General features: G+C 41.0%; 2 protein-coding genes across 8 annotated transcripts in view; one reads left to right on the top strand and one right to left on the bottom strand.

The window, feature by feature from the left end:
* The window catches only part of LOC120303985 (neuferricin), a 44,372-nt gene that overhangs the window by 1,039 nt on the left and 25,198 nt on the right, over nt 1-18,135 (top strand). For 3 of the 5 annotated variants that reach the window (XR_005555569.1, XM_039334009.1, XM_039334010.1), the window contains exons 1-4: nt 373-677; nt 3,482-3,622; nt 4,279-4,465; nt 6,964-7,219. Coding sequence is in view for 4 of the 5 variants with exons in the window: in XM_039334009.1 (XP_039189943.1) it covers nt 425-677; nt 3,482-3,622; nt 4,279-4,465; nt 6,964-7,177 (795 nt within the window). In the remaining variant the exon portion in view is untranslated. Of the gene's footprint in view, nt 1-372; nt 678-3,481; nt 3,623-4,278; nt 4,466-6,963; nt 13,101-18,135 lie in introns of those variants that run through there. The other 2 variants (XM_039334008.1, XM_039334011.1) reach the window with 2 other exon arrangements.
* ANKFY1 (ankyrin repeat and FYVE domain containing 1) overlaps nt 11,266-18,135 on the bottom strand; it is a 73,076-nt gene continuing 66,206 nt past the window's right edge. For all 3 annotated transcript variants that reach the window (XM_039334002.1, XM_039334003.1, XM_039334004.1), the window contains 5 exons: nt 17,951-18,041; nt 17,086-17,210; nt 15,661-15,807; nt 14,742-14,832; nt 11,266-13,753 (listed from right to left, as the gene is read on the bottom strand). In XM_039334002.1, coding sequence (XP_039189936.1) covers nt 13,621-13,753; nt 14,742-14,832; nt 15,661-15,807; nt 17,086-17,210; nt 17,951-18,041 — 587 coding nt within the window. In that variant the 3' untranslated portion in view covers nt 11,266-13,620. The remainder of the gene's footprint in view (nt 13,754-14,741; nt 14,833-15,660; nt 15,808-17,085; nt 17,211-17,950; nt 18,042-18,135) is intronic.

The raw sequence follows: 18,135 nt of genomic DNA, 5'->3' as shown, positions 1-18,135 counted from the left end.
GGCAACTTTAAGACTTGTGGACTTCAACTCCCAGAATTCCTCAGCCAGCAAAGCTGGCTGAGGAATTCTGGGAATTGAAGTCCACAAGTCTTAAAGTTGCCAAGGTTGAGAACCCCTGCGCGGCCTAAATCCTCACTGGTTTCATAGCCTCTTTGCTTGCTTTCCGCGGTTTATGTTTTCTGACCGTCGGAAAACCATAGAAATCCAAAAGCTCGCGATTCGTGCCTCTCTAAATGTTTTTTCTGTTCAGAGGCACAGAGGCACTTCTTAGGCCATAACGGCGCAGAAAAGCCAATCAGCGACCTCTAAAACCGACGACTAATGAGCTTTCAGGGAATCGTGACGCGTGCTCCGCCCCGTTGCTCTCCAGGAGCCATTTTGAGTGCTGGCTCCTGCCCTTCCCAGTCGCTCAAGTTCCCGCCTCATGCTGCGGCTGGCGCTGGCGGCTCTGGCTCTGGGCTGGGCGGCCGCTTGGTTGGCGGCTCGCGGCTTCGCTCCCTGGCGGTGGCTGGGGCAGACTTGGAGCGGGGAGGCGGTCCTAACTGCCGCCGAGCTAAGCCGCTACACGGGCACCGAGGGAAGCCCGGGACTTTACCTGGCCGTGTTGGGGCAGGTGTTCGACGTGCAGCAGGGGCGCAGGCATTACGGCCCTGGAGGCGCTTACAGCTTCTTCTCAGGTACCCGCCTCCCCATCCCTCTTTGAAAGAGGGCCCGTGTAAAGGGTGAGCCTTTCTCCCCGCGCGCGTGTGCGGGGCAGGGCGTGCAAATAGACGCGATCTACGTACGTACATACATACACTGGGAGGAGAGTCTCTCCTATTTTCCTTCTTTCCAAGGGGGGCGATTCAAAACTGAAATGTCTGGATCTGGATTCCAAGCCCCATCACCCACCTCGACAGCTTCTGACTCTAGATCAGTGATGGTGAACCTTTTAGAGACTGAGTGCCCAAACTGCAACCCAAAACCCATTTATGCATCGTTGAGTGCTGGGTGGGCGTGGTCCATTGGGTGGGCATGGCTGCAATGGTAAGGGCAGACTGGGTGGGACTAAAAAATTCAATCAATCAATTCCAACTTTGCAAGAACTTTTGTTTTCCCCGGAGAAGTTGAAATTGACTTTTTGAACTTTTTTTTTTTGTACATGGCGGAGGCCTAAAGTGAAAAGATTTTATAAAACCCAGCTGAAGGCCTACAACTGGGGTGATGGCACGCGTGCCCACAGAGAGGACTCTGAGTGCCGCCTCTGGCACCCATGCCATAGGTTCGCCACCACTGCTCTAGATGTCTATGGAAATTCTCAGTCATCCAGGTCATAGTTGTCCCAAAGATGCTTTTTCATGAGGCAGTTTTCTTGTACAAGAAAGTTGCTTGTGAAAAAGCATCTTTGAGACTAGATATTCTCAAAGAGCACTCCCCTTTTATATCCTTCCAGAGGACCACTGCGCCCCATTTATGTTTCAGAATATAAAGCACAAAGTTTTGACCATTGATCGGTTATGTGCCATCGGGTCGTTTTTGACTTTTAGCAACCAAATAAGATTTTTTTCCCCATGATTCTCTATTCCAGTGGTGGTGAACCTATGGCACGAGTGCCAGAGGCAGCACTCAGAGCCCTCTGTGGGCACACGCGCTGTTGCCCCAGTCCTAGGCCTTCAGTTGGGTTTTATAAAACCTTTTCGCTTTAGGCCTCCACCACCGTGTACACAAAAAAAAGGTTCAGTCAATTTCAACTTCTCGCGGGAAAAAAAAGATCTTGCAAAGTTGGAATTGATTGATTGAACTTTTTAGTCCCACCCAATCTGCTGTTACCACCCAGCCACGCCCACCCAATGGGCCACACCCACCGGCACCCGACGATGTATAAGTGGGTTTTGGGTTGCAGTTTGGGCACTCAGTCTCTAAAAGGTTTGCCATCACTGATCTATCCCTTCTTCAAGTCTTCCAAGGGTGGACTCATAATTGCAACTGAACCCATCCATGTTGCTGCTTGTCATCCTCTTTTCTTCCATCTTTTCCAGAGAGCTGGGTACATACAGTGTGGTTAATTATGTGGTAAACACATAATGTGTCCGAAGTAGGATAATTTGGGCCTGCTCATTTGTCCCTAGAGTGAGTACTCCAGATTGATTTGGTCAATGATCCAAAGGATTGCTTTCTTGCCATTCATGGTATTTTCAGTAGCCTTCTCCAACATCAATGTTCAAAGGTGTCAATAATGTTTCTACTCTACTTCTTCAGTCAAACCTTTGCTTCCATACCACGGTTTGCATGATTCTGATCTTTGTAAGGATACACACACATGGCATTTGAATATCTTTTCCAAGGCCTTCACGGTTGCTCTGTGAAGAGAATTCATTTAACTTAATTTACGTTACTATTGTTTTTAAACATTTTAACTGTATTTTAATGTTCTTGTTTTGTTATTTGTTATTGTGCGCACTGCCCAGAGTCACAAGTGTGAGATGGGCTATTAGACGCATTTAATAAATAATAGATCTAAACCTGAATGATAATATTGGTGTCAAGAGCCTACAGAGATTTTGCAAATGTATGTAATTTATGGACTGCCCAATTCCCAAATTACTCTGGACAGCTTACAATTAAAAACTAACTTATTAAAAATAAAATACAGTACATTAGAAGAGCAAAGTACAAAAACAAAACAAAAGTGTCCTGTCCCCAAGCCCTGAGAGAACCACCAGGTAAATGGTTATTTGAGGGACTGCCTTGATTAAATCTGCTGCCCCTCCCATTAGGTCTGTGTAAGTGGGATCAACCCGTCTTTTTGATCCTGTGGCTGCTAAGTAGCTGGATTCACACAAAATGGTTCATCTGATTGCCTAAAAAAATGAAATAGTTTCATTTGCCTAGTGCAGTGATGGCGAACCTTTTAGAGACTTGAGTGCCCAAAAACTGGCCCCGCGCCTGCTCCACCCCGTCCCGCCCCTACTCCACCCCTGCCCCACCTGCCCGTAGGACCACTCACGGCCTCCAGGACCCGCCACAGATCGCCCAGGTAGCCCAGCAGCGCCATGGCGGCCTCGCTCTGCAGCATCAACTGTGCGCGATGGGGCGTGAGGGCAGAGTCTTGTCTATGCTGCCTGGCTGCCTTGGCTGTGTTGCTCCATGTGGGCACACTCGGGGGGGCGACTCTCCTCCCGGGGGGCTGCTGGTGAGGGGGTCATGGAGGGAGTCGAGGCTGGGGCAACAGCATGTGTGCCCACAGAGAGGGCTCCGAGTGCCGCCTCTGGCACACGTGCCATAGGTTCACCACCACTGGCCTAGTGAATCAAAGTTTAATTTTGGTTATTTTTTATGGCTTAGATCAGTCCACATGCCTTAAAATTGTCAAGTTTGGGAAACACTGGCTTAGATGCATGCAGAGCTAAACTGCTTTGTTAACTGTTATACAAATATCATGCAAGTTCAGAAATTTGATTAATTTGGTGACAAAACCAGTGCTTTCTTCTTACTTGTCCAGGGAAAGATGCCTCCAGAGCTTTTGCCACAGGTGACTTCACCCCAGCTGGCCTGGTGGATGATGTTTCAGGATTATCACCACCACAAATGCTGGCCATTGAGAATTGGCTTTCCTTCTACCATAAGAATTATGTGCATATCGGTATGTAGATGCCTTGAAACCACAGACACCAATTAATCTTGTTTGCGACAACTTTTCAGCCACATTTTAGTGTAGTGTGTTCTTAATTCAGCTGATAGTTACTTCAAGGTAAGATTTATTTTATAAATAAATAAATTCTCTCTTGCCCATCTTCCTATGAACAGTCAAAATGCAGAGTTCCTGTTTGGATATGTAAGAATCTCAGGTTTATTAAGAGAATGTAGATTTTAAATAATTTAGGACACTTAAATGGAATTTGCCTTAACCTATTAATTATTATTTTATCAATCGTGAAGGAGCTTGTAGTCCAGAAGCTTTTATCTTTGCTTTCATTTCAAGTTACTTTCACCATTCAGCAAAGAAACAGGGTTTGATGTGAAATTGTAGTAAGTAAACTTGACAAATGCACCAAAGTTGTGCACATTTAAAAGGAAAAAAAAATCAGAAATGCTGGAGAGCACAAAACTCGTATTATTAACCTGACCACTTTTCCCATTGAAACTTTATTGTTCAGTGTATAACAAAAAGTTAGAGTGAGCAAAACCATGATGTAAGCTAAGCCAGACATGGAAATGTAAGTACATATGGGCTATGTGTGTCTCAGGGATGAGTGTACAGTGACATGTATTATCTCTCTACTCCCTCATTTTTCAAAGGCAAAGTAGCTGGACTATTTTACCAAGAAAATGGGGAATCTACCAAGGTTTTGGAGGAGGCCCAAGCTCTCATTGAAGAAGGGAAGAAGCTGCAGGCCCAGGAAGTTGAGCGAAAGAACCAGTTTCCACCTTGTAACTCTGAATGGAGCTCAGCTGGAAGAAGCAGGGTCTGGTGTTCCAAGCAGAGGTAGGATTTGCACTTAACAACATCGAAGGAGGACATGATGATAGTGAACCCACCAAGTATAATGTAGGATGCAGATATTGGATCCATGCATCAGTCATAGCTTGAGATTCATTGGTAACTTTTTGTAATGTCATGCTGAAGGTGGGTAGTTTGAGTGACAGGGAGAAAGGCTTTCTATTTGTCTTGCTGCTTGTGATAGTAAAGTTATTTTTTTAAAAAAAAAAATAAACTGACAATGCTCTTTTAATGCTGCGGTGGGGGTGTGATGGCTTAATGGTTAAAGATGCTGAGCTTGTGGGCTGGAAAGCTGGCAGCCCAGGTTTGAGACCCGGGCACCACGCAACCCACCTAGCAGTTCAAAAATATGCAGATGCAAGTAGAATAATAGATACTACCGTTGTGGGAGGCAACAGCATTCCATGCGCCTTTGGCATATAGCCATGCTGGCCACATGACCACAGACTATGTCTTAGGACAACCCTAGCTCCCTTGGCCAAGAAACAGAGAGTACTGCGCCCTAGAGTCAGACACCACTGGACCTTTACCTTTTACTACCTGTAAGCCTCGCTTTAAAGGAGTAATTGGGATTGGACCTCTCAACAGTATGGTTGTAATGTGCAACATCATGTGATTGCTGATTAGTAACAGCAGTTCTGGCAATCCCCAGTTACTGTTAAGCAAGGACATCGTGATTGTAACTTCCAGCTTTCCCATTGGCTTTGATTGTGGGAAGCCAGCAGGGAAGGTTGCAAATTGCAATCATGTGACTGCAGGATGCAACAATGGTCATAAATCTGCACTATATTACGATGACAAGATTGAGGGAAGGCTGCAATGGCTGGAACTTGGGAGACCAGCCATAAGTATCATTCCTTTAGTGCTGTCACAAGTTTGAGTCACTGAACAAGTGGTCATTAACTGAGGACCATCTGTACAGTTCTTACCTAATGTTTAAAAATGGCAAGAAATCATTTACGGCATCAAGAGCTGGAAAATATAGTTTGAGAGTGCCTGTGGCAATAGATTATCCATACTTGTTATACACTGTGGTTTAGAGCAGGGCTTTTCAACCTTTTCACAGATTGTACCACTTTTAGGATATGGCAATATTCAAGTACCACCAGTCGCCTAGCAAGATGTCAAAAACTTGACCAAAAAGGGGGGAAAAGTGATAAAGTACAGGTAGTCCTCAACTTACAACAGTTTGCTTAGTGACTGTTCAAAGTTACGACACTGAAAAAAGTGACTTATGCCCATTTCTCACACTTATGACCATTGAGCATCCCCAGGGTCAATCTACATTTGGATGCTTGGCAACCGATTCATATTTATGATGGTCATAGTGTCCCAGGATCATGTGATCCCCTTTTGCAATCTTCTGACAAAGTCAATGGAGAAACTAGATTCACTCCTTTTATATCTTCTCTCCCTTTATATCCTCTTCTCTCCTTTTATATCCTCTCTTCTCTTCCCTTCTCTTATATCCTTTTCTCTTCCCTTCTTTTATAGCCTCTTCTATTCCCTTCTTTTATAGCCTCTCCTTTCTCCCTTTTCTCTTCTGTGCACCTCCAGATGATTCCTCTCAAGGCTGCGCTTCTCTCTCTCTCTTTTGCAGTCCCCTTCTCTTTCCTCCCTTGTCTTTTTTTTTCTCTCCTGCCAAAACCTCTTTTTACAGCCTCTCCTTTTTCCCCCACCTCCGTTTCTCTTCTGTGTGCACCTGAAGCGCTGATCCTGGGGCTTCTATCTCGCCCCTGCAACCCTATAGAAGCGCGCGCTGGGATCCTGGGCTTTGCCCAGCCCCCATAGCCCTGTAGCTCCAGCTGTCTCTCCCTCAACTCATTCCCCTGCCCTACTACACTTGTTTAGGACAGTTGCCTACCATTGGCCAGTTGCCAAAGTACCACCGGTGATACATATGCCACCGGCTAAAAAGCCCTGGTTTAGAGCACTGTTTCTCAATCTTGGCAACTTTAAGACCTATGAACTTCCAGCTCCCAGAATTCCTGAGAATTCCTCAGCTGGCTGAGGAATTCGGGAATTGAAGTCCACAGTTCTTAAAGCTGCCAAGATTGAGAAACACTGGTTTAGAGAGTTGAGTGGCTCAATTTGTAGCTTATCCTGAGTCAGAATGGGAAAGATTGAATGTTTTTTTTCCCATTTGGCTCAGTATCTATAGCACAATAATATCTATGTATTGATAGTCTGAGTTCTGGCCACAGGCTATATTTATAATACCACTAATATCAGGTTGAGTTAAAACATGTTTGCATTGCAGTTCAGAAATGGTGGAGGATGCAGAAGCACTATCAATAGCTTTTTAAAGCAGCTGCATTTCCTCCAAGATTGCGTAGCTGTCATCAATTAGCGTGTGATCTTAGGATAAGACATAATTGCTTTTAAGAATTGCAGAAGATGCTATGTTCATACACTTTAAAACACCACTGTTGAACATGTCAATTCTTCCCGTTTCATTCATTTCTTCTTTTTGTGCTTTTCAGTGGGGGTATCAGCCGAGAATGGTCTGGTGTACCTAGGAAGCTATATGAACCAGGATCCAGTCACAGCCATTGTGTTTGCATAAAAACAGAAGATCTGTTTCCTGGGCAAGAGAAATCTACCCAGCTAAGCAACCAAGGAAAGCTGAACAATCCTAATTTCCAGGAATATGAAGGGTGTCACCCACTTTCTGAATGGTGTGCTTTAAAAGAATGAGTCAACTGTACCTCACTGGAGAAACACTTCTACACAATCCAGGTATTAAAGGAAGCCACTTTTAAGGAAACTTAACTATGTATTTTGACACACTGTCCTAATCTAAAATTATTGTTTGCAAAACCTGAATCTGCAATTAAAAATCGTGCTTTAAAAATATGGGTTTGTAAAACATAAGGTAAAAAATAGGAATGGAGAGAGCTGTAAGCATTGTGTGTTTAAAAACATGTCAGTTGATGCCATGATCCTCTAAACAGGATTCTAGCATGGAGTAAAAGAGAACATTGGCCCTGAAAAATGGAGGTGTAAAAGGGGCTCCCAACGCCTGCTTCCTAGGTCATCAATACCTGCATTTGAACTGGAAGCATACGGGTAGACCATGATTTGCAACTGGTCACTTAGAGTTACAATAGACCTACTTTAGGACTATGGTCTGTCCCCGGAGTCACAACTGAAATTTAGGGGTTTGGCAGTTGGGCAATATTTATGGCCATTTGTAATGTCTTGTGGTCACTTGACCACATTTTACAACTGTTTTGCTCCAAACTGGCGTTTACTTCCAAACAAAATACACCCATAGTGAACCATTGGTTTACTTAATGATCGCAGCAAAAAAGGATATAAAATCAGGTCAGTCTGACACCAAACCATTTTATGACTGTCATGATTTACGACCGTAATGGGTAGGCTCTATTACAGTTGTAAGTTGAAGACTATCTGTGATTGATTTTCTAACTCATATAAAATGGCTGTACTGATATAACTAAAAGATAAAAATAAACTTTTCCCATCTAGTCGTGTCCAATACTAGGGTTGGTCCTCATCTCCGTTTCTTAGCCAAGGGAGCCAGCTTTGTATGAAGATGCTTCTGTGGTCATGTGGCCAGCATGACTATATACCAAGTGGCACGGAACTCTTGTTACTTTCCCATCAAAGTGGTACCTATTTATCTACTTGCATTTACATGCTAATTCAAACTGCTAGATTGGCAGGAGCTGAGGCAAGTAACGGGAGCTCATCCCATTACGTGGCGCTCAAATCTTGAACCTGGCTTTTAGCTTTCCAGCTGACAAGCTCATGGTCTTTAACAGCTGAGCCATCATGCCCCTTATTTTGATATAACATGCAAGACTAAAATATTGGATCTGCACAACACATGGGTTCTAAACTGATCATTTTATAAACCATGTTTTCACATACAGTACAAATTTAAGTAATAATAGGATTCACTCTAAGGGGGCCGTGATGACTCAGCGGTTAAAGGTGTTGAGCTTCTTAGCCAGAAAGTTGGCAGCCTGAGTTCAAGAACTGCGCTATGTAAAAGAGTGAGCTCCCATTATTTGCCACAGCTCTTGCCCACCTAACAGTTTGAAAGCATGCAAATGTGAGTAGATAAACAAGCTACTTCGATGGGAAGGTAACAGCATTCTGTGCACCTCAGCATACAGTACAGTCATGCACTGGCTCCCTTGGCTAAGAAACATACATCAGCATTGCCCCCCTAGAGTCAGACACAACTGGACAGAGGAAACCTTTACCTGCTAAATTATGGTTTGTTAGCTAACCTAAAGCATTTAATATTCTTGCTGCTCTTCAGTAAACATGTCTATTCAGCTGCCATTTGATGTGTTGTATTGTTTCCCATCTGGCTTAATTTGCTACTTCAGGTTATGGTCTGTATTAACCATCAAACGTATCTTTTACGATCTTGAGCAAATTGTAATAATGGAAGATATCAGTTTGGTGAAGTGAAAATATAAAAGCTTTTTTTCTGGATAAAATTGGGGATCACTAGTATCAGTATTCAGTTTGCAGCAATATACAGTTCTTCTGCTTGACTTCTGTAACCATGAACTTACTGGTGTCCAATTAAATTGCTTTATTACAAGAAATTACAAGTTGGCATATAAATATTAAAAAAATACATTGCTTTACAGGGCTTTAGAAGGAAAGATTGTAAAGTAATAGTTTAAAAAACAATTATGACTTTGTTTCTCAAACTAAAAACAGCAGCTGAAAAACAGGCCATATTACTTGCAGATGTTTAGTTTCTTGCTATGAAAGTGGTGTGTTAGTGGTGTGTTGACTACAGTAACCCCAGTCTGGTAGGGACAAGATTATAGTTTTGTACTGTCAATCCATAAGGACAGCTATGCCTTTTAAAAAAAAAAAAAAGTATAAGCAAAACTTATTTAATACAATACACACACACAAACTTTAAAACAAGGTAGCATGTTTGGAAATAACTACTGTATATTAGACATTATAAGCTTAATTCTGTCACTTGATGTTGTGACATCTAGATTTAGTACCTGAGTTGCTATGTGGGAGAACCAAGGCTAGAAAAGTTTCTTCTTCCATTAATGTCCCTCTGAATTGAATACAAGACTTTACAACTATTCTTTCATAAGCCAAGCACTTATCCTTTCCCAAACACAAATTAGTCCTTTTAGTAATCTGCACTGAGAACAGCTTAACGCTACTATAAAACTCATGGCTAGGCAGTATCAGAGAAGGCTGAGTTTAAGCCATGCTGAAATGAAGTTTGGCTTTAAATTACAAGCACAAACTCCTAGAATGATTATGATTTAATAGATTTGTTCATACAACTTTTTTTTAACATGCTAAGAAATGAACAAAGAAAAATCAATTTTCAGGACCTTAGGCTCAAAACTAATCAAGAAACAGGTCAGTGCTCTCAGAACACTAAAAAAGCAAACTCGTTTGACAAAAATATAACTACCAGACTGCCTACATTCCACAGATTTAAATTATATCAAGTTGAGCTGACATGTTTTCTAGCAAGAGCTACCTTTTTATGGCACATGGTGACCATTCAGAAAAGGCAGGAGGGGGAGGGAAAATGGAGAGCAGTTTGTGGTTTACAGTGGTCTGAGACAGGATGAACTGGCTGCAGAGTAATACTGAACAATGTCTACAAAACAACAGTAGATTTGGGGTCCAAAACTATTCACAGATGAAGAGGCCATCTTTGTAGAACTTACAAGTTATTTTCATGCTCACATGCATGAAGTACAATAAGTACTTTCACAAATTATAAGACTGCAGCATAAAACTTTTGTTACAATGTATTGATGAAAAGGGAAGGGCTTATGTTAACTTGGCTCACAAGCTGAAGTCATATTCCATGCCTATGCTTGAAGTGTAGAATAAGCAGTATGGAGAAACTGACCAATGATTGAAGTTGTGCAAAAGGGATGGAAGAAAGGGATCTAAATTTGGGCACTTCTCTTTTTATAATTGGAAAAGTTAATTTACCATTGAGGTTTAAGCATCTTAAATCTAAGACTATGAAGAATCAGATCACTTTGAAGATGAAAAACCAAGGACGTGTGACATGAAAACTAGCAAGTCATCGTTGCTTCCAAACGTCTAAAAAGTTGCACTTTTGTATTGTTCCTTGAAAACAAATCAAGCACATCTCCCTCCCATGTGCTCTGGAACAAAGAAAGCAAGATCCCTGGAGAGTTTCAAATACCAAATATTTGATGCCATGACTAAAGCCAACAAAGATAAAAGTACTTCTGTCAGTTGATTTGCAGTTCTGTAACCATCTGTAGAAATAGTGTTACACTCTGGTCCAAATTCTCACATTCTTTCAAAACATTTAGCCACTTTTTATCATGTAATTTGCAGATAAAACTATACCAAAGAAGAAAATACTTCAGCATTGATAATGAGTGGTCAAGCTACCACTCACAAGACCGCATTGAAGATGTCACTTAACAAATTAAGTGACAAATTAAGAAAATGCAGGCAATGTCCTTCCTAACTCCCCTTTCATTCAACAGCAATTGCCATTGTTTAGGTCTAAGTACAAGCCAGAGACTGATGTTACTTGCTGGACCTCAAGACAATCAACATTTTTACTCCAAGAAAGTGAGTTTGAGACTACAAGTTCAGATCATTAGAACAAATTAATATCTCAGCCAATTTATAGTCTATCATGGTACAGTATTGCACAAGGGAAGCTGTCAGGTCCTCAAGTGTTACACTTATACATTGACTAGCAAGAACATTTTTCTTTAAAATAAAACAAAACACTAATTTGGGGCCAGTCAGTAGAATAGGCTCAGATACAAGTGTTTTTATTAAAAGTGCTTTACAATTTTTTTTTTTTTTGTGCAATCCACCAAGTCCATTTCAAATTCAAGCATGCTGCCCAAGGAGAATCTCTTTAACAGGGAAATTCCATAGCTCAATTGATACTGAGGGAGGCCTGCTTAATTTTGGCATGTTAATGATCTATCATATATACAATTTACAACCCGGAAGTGGTTACATAATTTCCATAATGCCAGTGCTGAAATATGGTGATGTATCTATGAAAAAATAACTCTAAAAATGCCAGAATCACCAAGGTAAACTGAAAAACTAGCAATTTGTTCACCTTCCACCCACATTTGGCCAGATGAAGTGTGATTACCAGGTGAATTATTGGATTTCCCATCTATTTATCCAAAACAAGCTGCCTGCCTACAGCCTCACAAAGTAGCTTATTTCTTTGAGGGGGTAGAGATTGCACTGATTACAAGTTAAACGACAAGAGGTTCATCCTTCAGAAGCAAACAGATACAAGCAGGAATCTTAGAAAAGGACAGATAATTACCAAGGATCCCCTAATCATTGAAGGCAGAATTCCAGTTTTTCACCCAATAGATCAGAAGGGCTAAGCAGCAAACGGGGATCCAATTTGAAATGTAGCATTGACTTCTTTCCCTTAAGTTTCTTTCTACTCCATTCCCCCGAGATTTTGCTTATACATATAAAACTATTATGTTCCTCAAATCACAGAAATATATTTTAAAAAGTAGCACTCTGTTTGTGTATGTGTATACACTCACCCATGTGGTAACATTACAGGATACATTAGTATTCTAGAAAGAGAGAATGCAATTTTTAGTTAGTTAATATTTTTCTCTTCCCTTACATACATATAGACACTGAAAAGTAGTGGTTACTGAAGGTAAGAGTGACAGACGTTTCAATTAACCCATTCATGAAGCAATGGAAGGCTTGCTTATCTTCCAGGGTTTGGTTCAGTTTATAAGATTGCACTTACCCACCCCAATCTTCTACATTTAAGTACATGGTGGTTTGAATACAAGAGACCCCCCCCCCTTTTTTTTTTTTGCTGTGTTAAACATATGACAAATAGTCCATTGTATATATTCCAAGATTTTAGAAGGGACCTGCTGTGGCACCTGACAACAATAAAATGTCCTTGGCCAAGGAAAGAGGCCCACAGGAGACAAGACTGCAAGCCAATTCTATTTTATCTGGTTCAAGACAGGCATCTCCATAAGTATGGATTTGATATGGAGCTGCAACAATCATCTTAATGCATAAGGATTTTGTAAGAAATCATCTTGGTCTGTCCCAAGATTTATGGACAGAGACCAGCTCCAAGGGTCACTGATGTTGATTGCTCTACTGGCACTATTCTACCTCTCTTGATTACCCCTGTCTCATCATCTTGGCATCTAGCCATCTTCACATGCTCCATAGTAGCATCACCACTGCATGCTGGGTTAGTCCAATAGCATTAGACCTTCCTTCAACATGACTGTAAACATAGGACTATTTGCAAAGTTTTTGTTACATTACTGAAAGACAGCTTGGATTATTATTACTTCTTAAGAAAACCTGATTGAATTTGGTAGCAAAGTTGGCCTCATCACTCCCTGATTTTGACACAGGAGAGCAAACAAGGGTTCTGAAAATCCAGGAGCTTTAATCAGCCTCCTTTTCAACAGGAGAAGTGGTAAAGCTTTCATTATAAGGCCACACAAAATTTTCAGCAATGCGTTAAACAAAAACTTAACTTGCGGTCAACCTCTTTTTGGGCAAAAGCAGTCACTATACCTTGCACAGCTGCCCTTTGTAAAAAAAAAAAAAAAAAGTTAGAGAATGCACCAGAATGTTCTCACCAAGAAGTAACAAAAGGGGCAAATCAGCACATACTTACCCAGAAATGTAAGTGCTAACAATATCATTTCTTTTCTTTAAAAAAATGTGATAAGACTTTAGAACAGCCAAGTCACAGTTTTATCACCAAGGAAGGCCTTTCTGTTGCATGATCAGCAAGTACAAAAATCTTGGTTTGCAATGCTCTGAACTGGAAACAGAGCAGCTCAACCAAATAATGGTGTTTTTCCCACAGAATCTCTGTAGCAGTCCCAGTTTGTTCCCAATGCAGTTTCTAACATTATCCATTGTTAACATTAATACACCCCCCCAAAAAAATTCATATACACTGAAATATAGCATTTGCATGGTCCCTTAAGTTGGTCAGAGTCTACTGTAACAGGAAGACAAAGTATGAGCTTCCCCTTCTCCATGAGACATGACTTGGGACAGGCCTGTTACAAGTGGAAGAAGGGGAAGCACTCCTTGGGAATCATTTCCCTCCTCACGGCCAGCTAGGAAACACCCCCAACAGTCAAGACGTCAAAGCAGGTGTTGCAAACACGGACAGGCTTGTTCAATTCAAATTTGATGATAGGAATCTCCTTGGTGGAACACTTATGGCAGAGCAGACGCCCACAGTGCCGGCTGCAAGGAACAAGGAAGGAAAAAGATGTGTTTAATTCATCCCTGCGACTTGTTTACTATAAAGGATCGATTTAGGAAGAGAAGGTGAAGAAAAGAAAATTATTAGAGTTTTCCACAACATTGAAAGTTCTTGGAATTTATATGGCCAATCATTAGAGCTAGGTGTCCATATAAATTTAATAAATAATGTGTAATAAGTAATATGGTTTCTTTTCGAATCAGAATGGTTGACTCTGTAAAAGCACAGGCTAGAAGAAAATGAAGGATAAAAAAAATCAAAGTGTGGGTGAAATTGGAGAAAATCTATGTAGCTGCTAAGAGTTAACACCAATTTCATGGCACATTGTGTGTCTGTCTCCTTGCCTGCCTGCCTGCCTACTGAATTCCTATACCCCCTATCACACAGAGGGAGTTTCATCCGGGTCTTTGTATTTGCCTTCAACTGAAATCAGTCCTTGCTTTCAGAAGCCAAAAAGGTGAATTTGAAAAAGAAACTGGAAGCATCAGTTACAGTTGTCTTTTTTTTTTTTTTTTGGAATAACATATTTTATGCCTGATCTCTATTTTGCATGGATGAGGTTGTTATTTTTATTTTGTATTCATTGTTATGTTTTTAACCTGAATTCCCAAACTGAGACTTGTAAACCATCAGTGTAGGGCTTCTGGAGAAAAGGCTCTCTTTCTTCCTTAAGAGTTAGCATCTCTGAAACATGGACAAGAGGAAAGAGGCCACATCCTGATCATAGGATGTGGACTGAAGCTGCTTTCTGGACAGTGAAAGGGCCAGATTTCAATAAAAAGCACAATGAACTCTATTGGCAGCTGCATTGTCCATCTCAAAAAAAGCAAGGTGGGACAGAAAGATTAAGTATGTCAGGTTACAAGTCCTTCACTATATTCCTTAATTTTTTTAAAAAATAAAACCCATGTTCATTTATGCAGTTCATCCCCTGATGTTCTTAAAATATCAACACTCAAAATAGATTACCAGTGATGCTTTCTCAAAGTGACCCCAAACTTGACACCGCATTCGTAACAATTGGAGCCGTCACACCAGGGAGGTTCCTTGAACAACATGTCTGCAAAAGAAAGGGCAACAATGGAAATCTACAATCACTGTCCCTGCCTTCTAACCCACCTTATTTAGGTAAGCCTGTGTTTCTGTTTTTCTAAGCCCACTTTTAAGCAAGACTTAAGCGAAGCTCTTAAGGACTGTCTTAGTTAATGGGATCCATCCAACTTCTTCAGAATCTTTAGCTGGGCTAAACCGCACAGAGTAGAAGATGTAGAAGTAGCTACTCAAAGATCTTTCTTGCTTTACCCTCTTAAAGGTCTGCTCATAAAGGAGATTATCATCAGGGGCCATCCCATTAGCAGATGACCAACAGGTAGAGAGAACTATGGAAAAGTGACTACCTGTATGATAGAAGTCAAATATAGTCTCTCAGTTCTAAGCCCACTTTCTCCAGCTATTAAACCACACACTAAGTCTGAGAAGACATTGTAGGAGGAGAGCCATGTTAGGCTACACAAAAATCAGGAGGTGGCTGATGGCGCTTTTCCTGGGTAACAAGTTTTATTGAAAGGGACACCTTTTCATAACATCTGTCAGTCTGCCATTCTTCAATTTGCTTGACAATCTTCTTTACCTGTGTTTTCTTTCAAGAAATATAAAATTTGAACCACATGATATGGAGAAAAGACTCAAGAGATCTATACTTGTTTCCCCATTCCCTCAATTTTACAAAAAAAAAAAAAAATTCGAAGAAATTTGATGGACAAGTAGTGGCTATTTCTACCTTTTTCAAAGAGATGATTTTGGGTTAAAACAGCCTACAGCCTGCTTCTCTTAGTGACAGAGAAATCTGTGAAAATGTTTTGGACATGCAACTTTGCAAGATCCTTACCCAGAAGCCGGAAGAGAAGCTGTTTAGTTGCTACTTGATAGTTGAAAATATTGATTCCTTGATTGTTGTTGATGCCCAAGCGAGCACCAGCTCTCACTATAGCCCGACACAGATTGGCATTTCCCTTCATGTAGGCCAAAAGGAGCACTTGAAAAGAAAAGAAAAATGAAGTATTTGGATCCCATCGTACCCAGTTCAAATGAAATCACCTTCACTAATTCTAGGAAGGTTTCCCCAGCGAGTCATACAGCAGCAAACAATTTTTCTTAATTGAAGAAAGAAAGAAAAAAAACACACTGAACCCAATCCCACTACAAACCAACTCTTTTGGCAGGTATTACTGGAAGTGATTAGGGCACTTAGTTCATATCAGTGCCTACTTTTTCTAGTCTGCAAAAAGATCTTTGACATGAGCTGCCGGAGATTAACACACCTGGAAGTTGCACATAGTTGTGCTAATTTACACTTCTGCCCCAAATAACAGCTGCCACATACACTAAATACAAATGGGAATCTGCTAAATTCAGGGACCTCATTCCACCCTAAGAAATGTAATAAATTGCTTTGATTATGTTAATAAAGAGGATGACAACTGTTTTTCCCTAACTGAAGGATACAGATACCATAAGCTGCCACACCTGTCTTTTGTCCTCTTTCTAAAGAATGTATCTTCTGTAGCCACAGGAATTGTGAGATTAGGCTACACGACAGGTGTCAAACTCGCCATGTCATGTGACGTGTCACGACGTATCGCAACTCTTTTTGCATTGCTGGCAATAGGGTAGCCGTGGCTTCGGTATGATGAAACCGGCCCATGGGCCGGCAGTTTGACACCCCTGGGCTACACTGACAAAGTTTTATTAAGATATTTCCACAGCATACTTCCACTTGAATGTTCATAGTGGTCTACAGTACATACAGTTAAAAAGATGGAAGAGGACATGAAGTCTTCAGTGCAAGAATCTGAATTAAAATATGGCCAATGAAGGCTCTTCAATCTTTACGCAAAGTTAGAACCAGAAGCAAATCACAACACTGGGGTAGAAACTGCAGAGGTGCACAATGCAGAGATAAAATGTTTAAGGAGAAAACATTCTGGTAGCTCCCTGGCCTTGTATGAGAAAGCAAGAAGCAAAAATGTTTCTATCATCTCTCTGACATAATCTCATCCCTTTTGCCAAGATGGCAGTTACTCTGTTGGGCTGGGAAGAAGCTAAAACACGTTCTCCATCCTGGAGGAAAATTGTGGGAGCTAGAGTTTTAACAATCTTACGAACGGTGTTTTTAAAACTTGGTCTTTTAAGATGTGTGGACTTAACTCCCTGAATTCCCTAGCCAGCATGTTGACTGGGGAATTCTGGGAGTTGGAGTCCAGACATCTCAAAAGTTGACAAGTTTCAAAAACAGTGGAATAAAAGTACTTACCCGTGTTTCCATCAGTATCTGGCTTGTCAAGTGGATATTCTGGCATACATTCCCGGAAAAAATCAAAGATTGTTGCTGCATTCTCTTTCCCATATTGCCCCAGGATGTGCATTGGGGACTGGCCTCTAGTAATGAGATGTTGATCATGTTACATTCAGGGCAAATTCCAATGGCAATACAAGAAGCTTTCTCCTTTTCAAGTCGGAGTTCACTTTTTTACACACACATACATCTTTAAAGGCAGTTGGTTAGATGTTACACAGAATTATTTTTTCAATTATGATTGCATATTAAGTGCTCATACTCAAAAAAGGTTATTTCATCTCCCTGAAGCAATTCATTCCACTTTTCCTCCAGAGAAGCCTTGCTAAGAAAGCCTTGTTACACATGGTTACTTTTCCCAGTGGAATTGCATAACCTCAAACTCTGAAACAGTTTGAAAATCCAAGGTCAGATAAATTGATAGGAATGAAAAATGTGGCAATCATGTGCAAGTGAAACACATACACCCAGATCTATTAAGAGCATAAGTTTGGAAGCCCCCCCTAAATTTGAAGCAACCTGACTGGATAAGGAAAAAGTACCACCCATTAAAACAGTGTTTCTCAACCTTGACAATTTTAAGGCATGTGGACTTCAACTCCCAGAATTCCACAGCCAGCAATGCTGGCTGTGGAATTCTGGGAGTTGAAGTCCACATGCCTTAAAATTGTCAAGGTTGAAAAACACTGCATTAAAAGATATTTGTTTAGCTTTGCTTATGAAGCAAGGAGAAAAGCAACCCACTTCTGGATAATTTTCAGTGCTAACTCCCCTATTCCCCCCCCCCAAGCTAATACAAAGATAAAAAGGCTGTTCTTCTTACCTGGCATTAATGGCTTCTGCATCTATATTACACTCTGTCAAAAGAACACGAATATTTGACAGACGACCATGCATGACTGCCAAGTGAAGAGCTAAATTTTGACAAGAAAAAGAAGGCAGGATTGAAACAGAACCTAAAAAAGATCTGTACATCACTGGCATTTAAAAGCAAAGTTTATATTTGGT

This window comes from Crotalus tigris, unplaced genomic scaffold, assembly GCF_016545835.1.
Source record: "Crotalus tigris isolate CLP2741 ecotype Arizona unplaced genomic scaffold, ASM1654583v1 scf7180000024514.4999324561:1519799, whole genome shotgun sequence".
Lineage (NCBI taxonomy): Eukaryota > Metazoa > Chordata > Lepidosauria > Squamata > Viperidae > Crotalus > Crotalus tigris.
The sequence above is the reverse complement of the archived record's forward strand: the minus strand, read 5'-3'. Positions and strand labels throughout refer to the sequence as shown.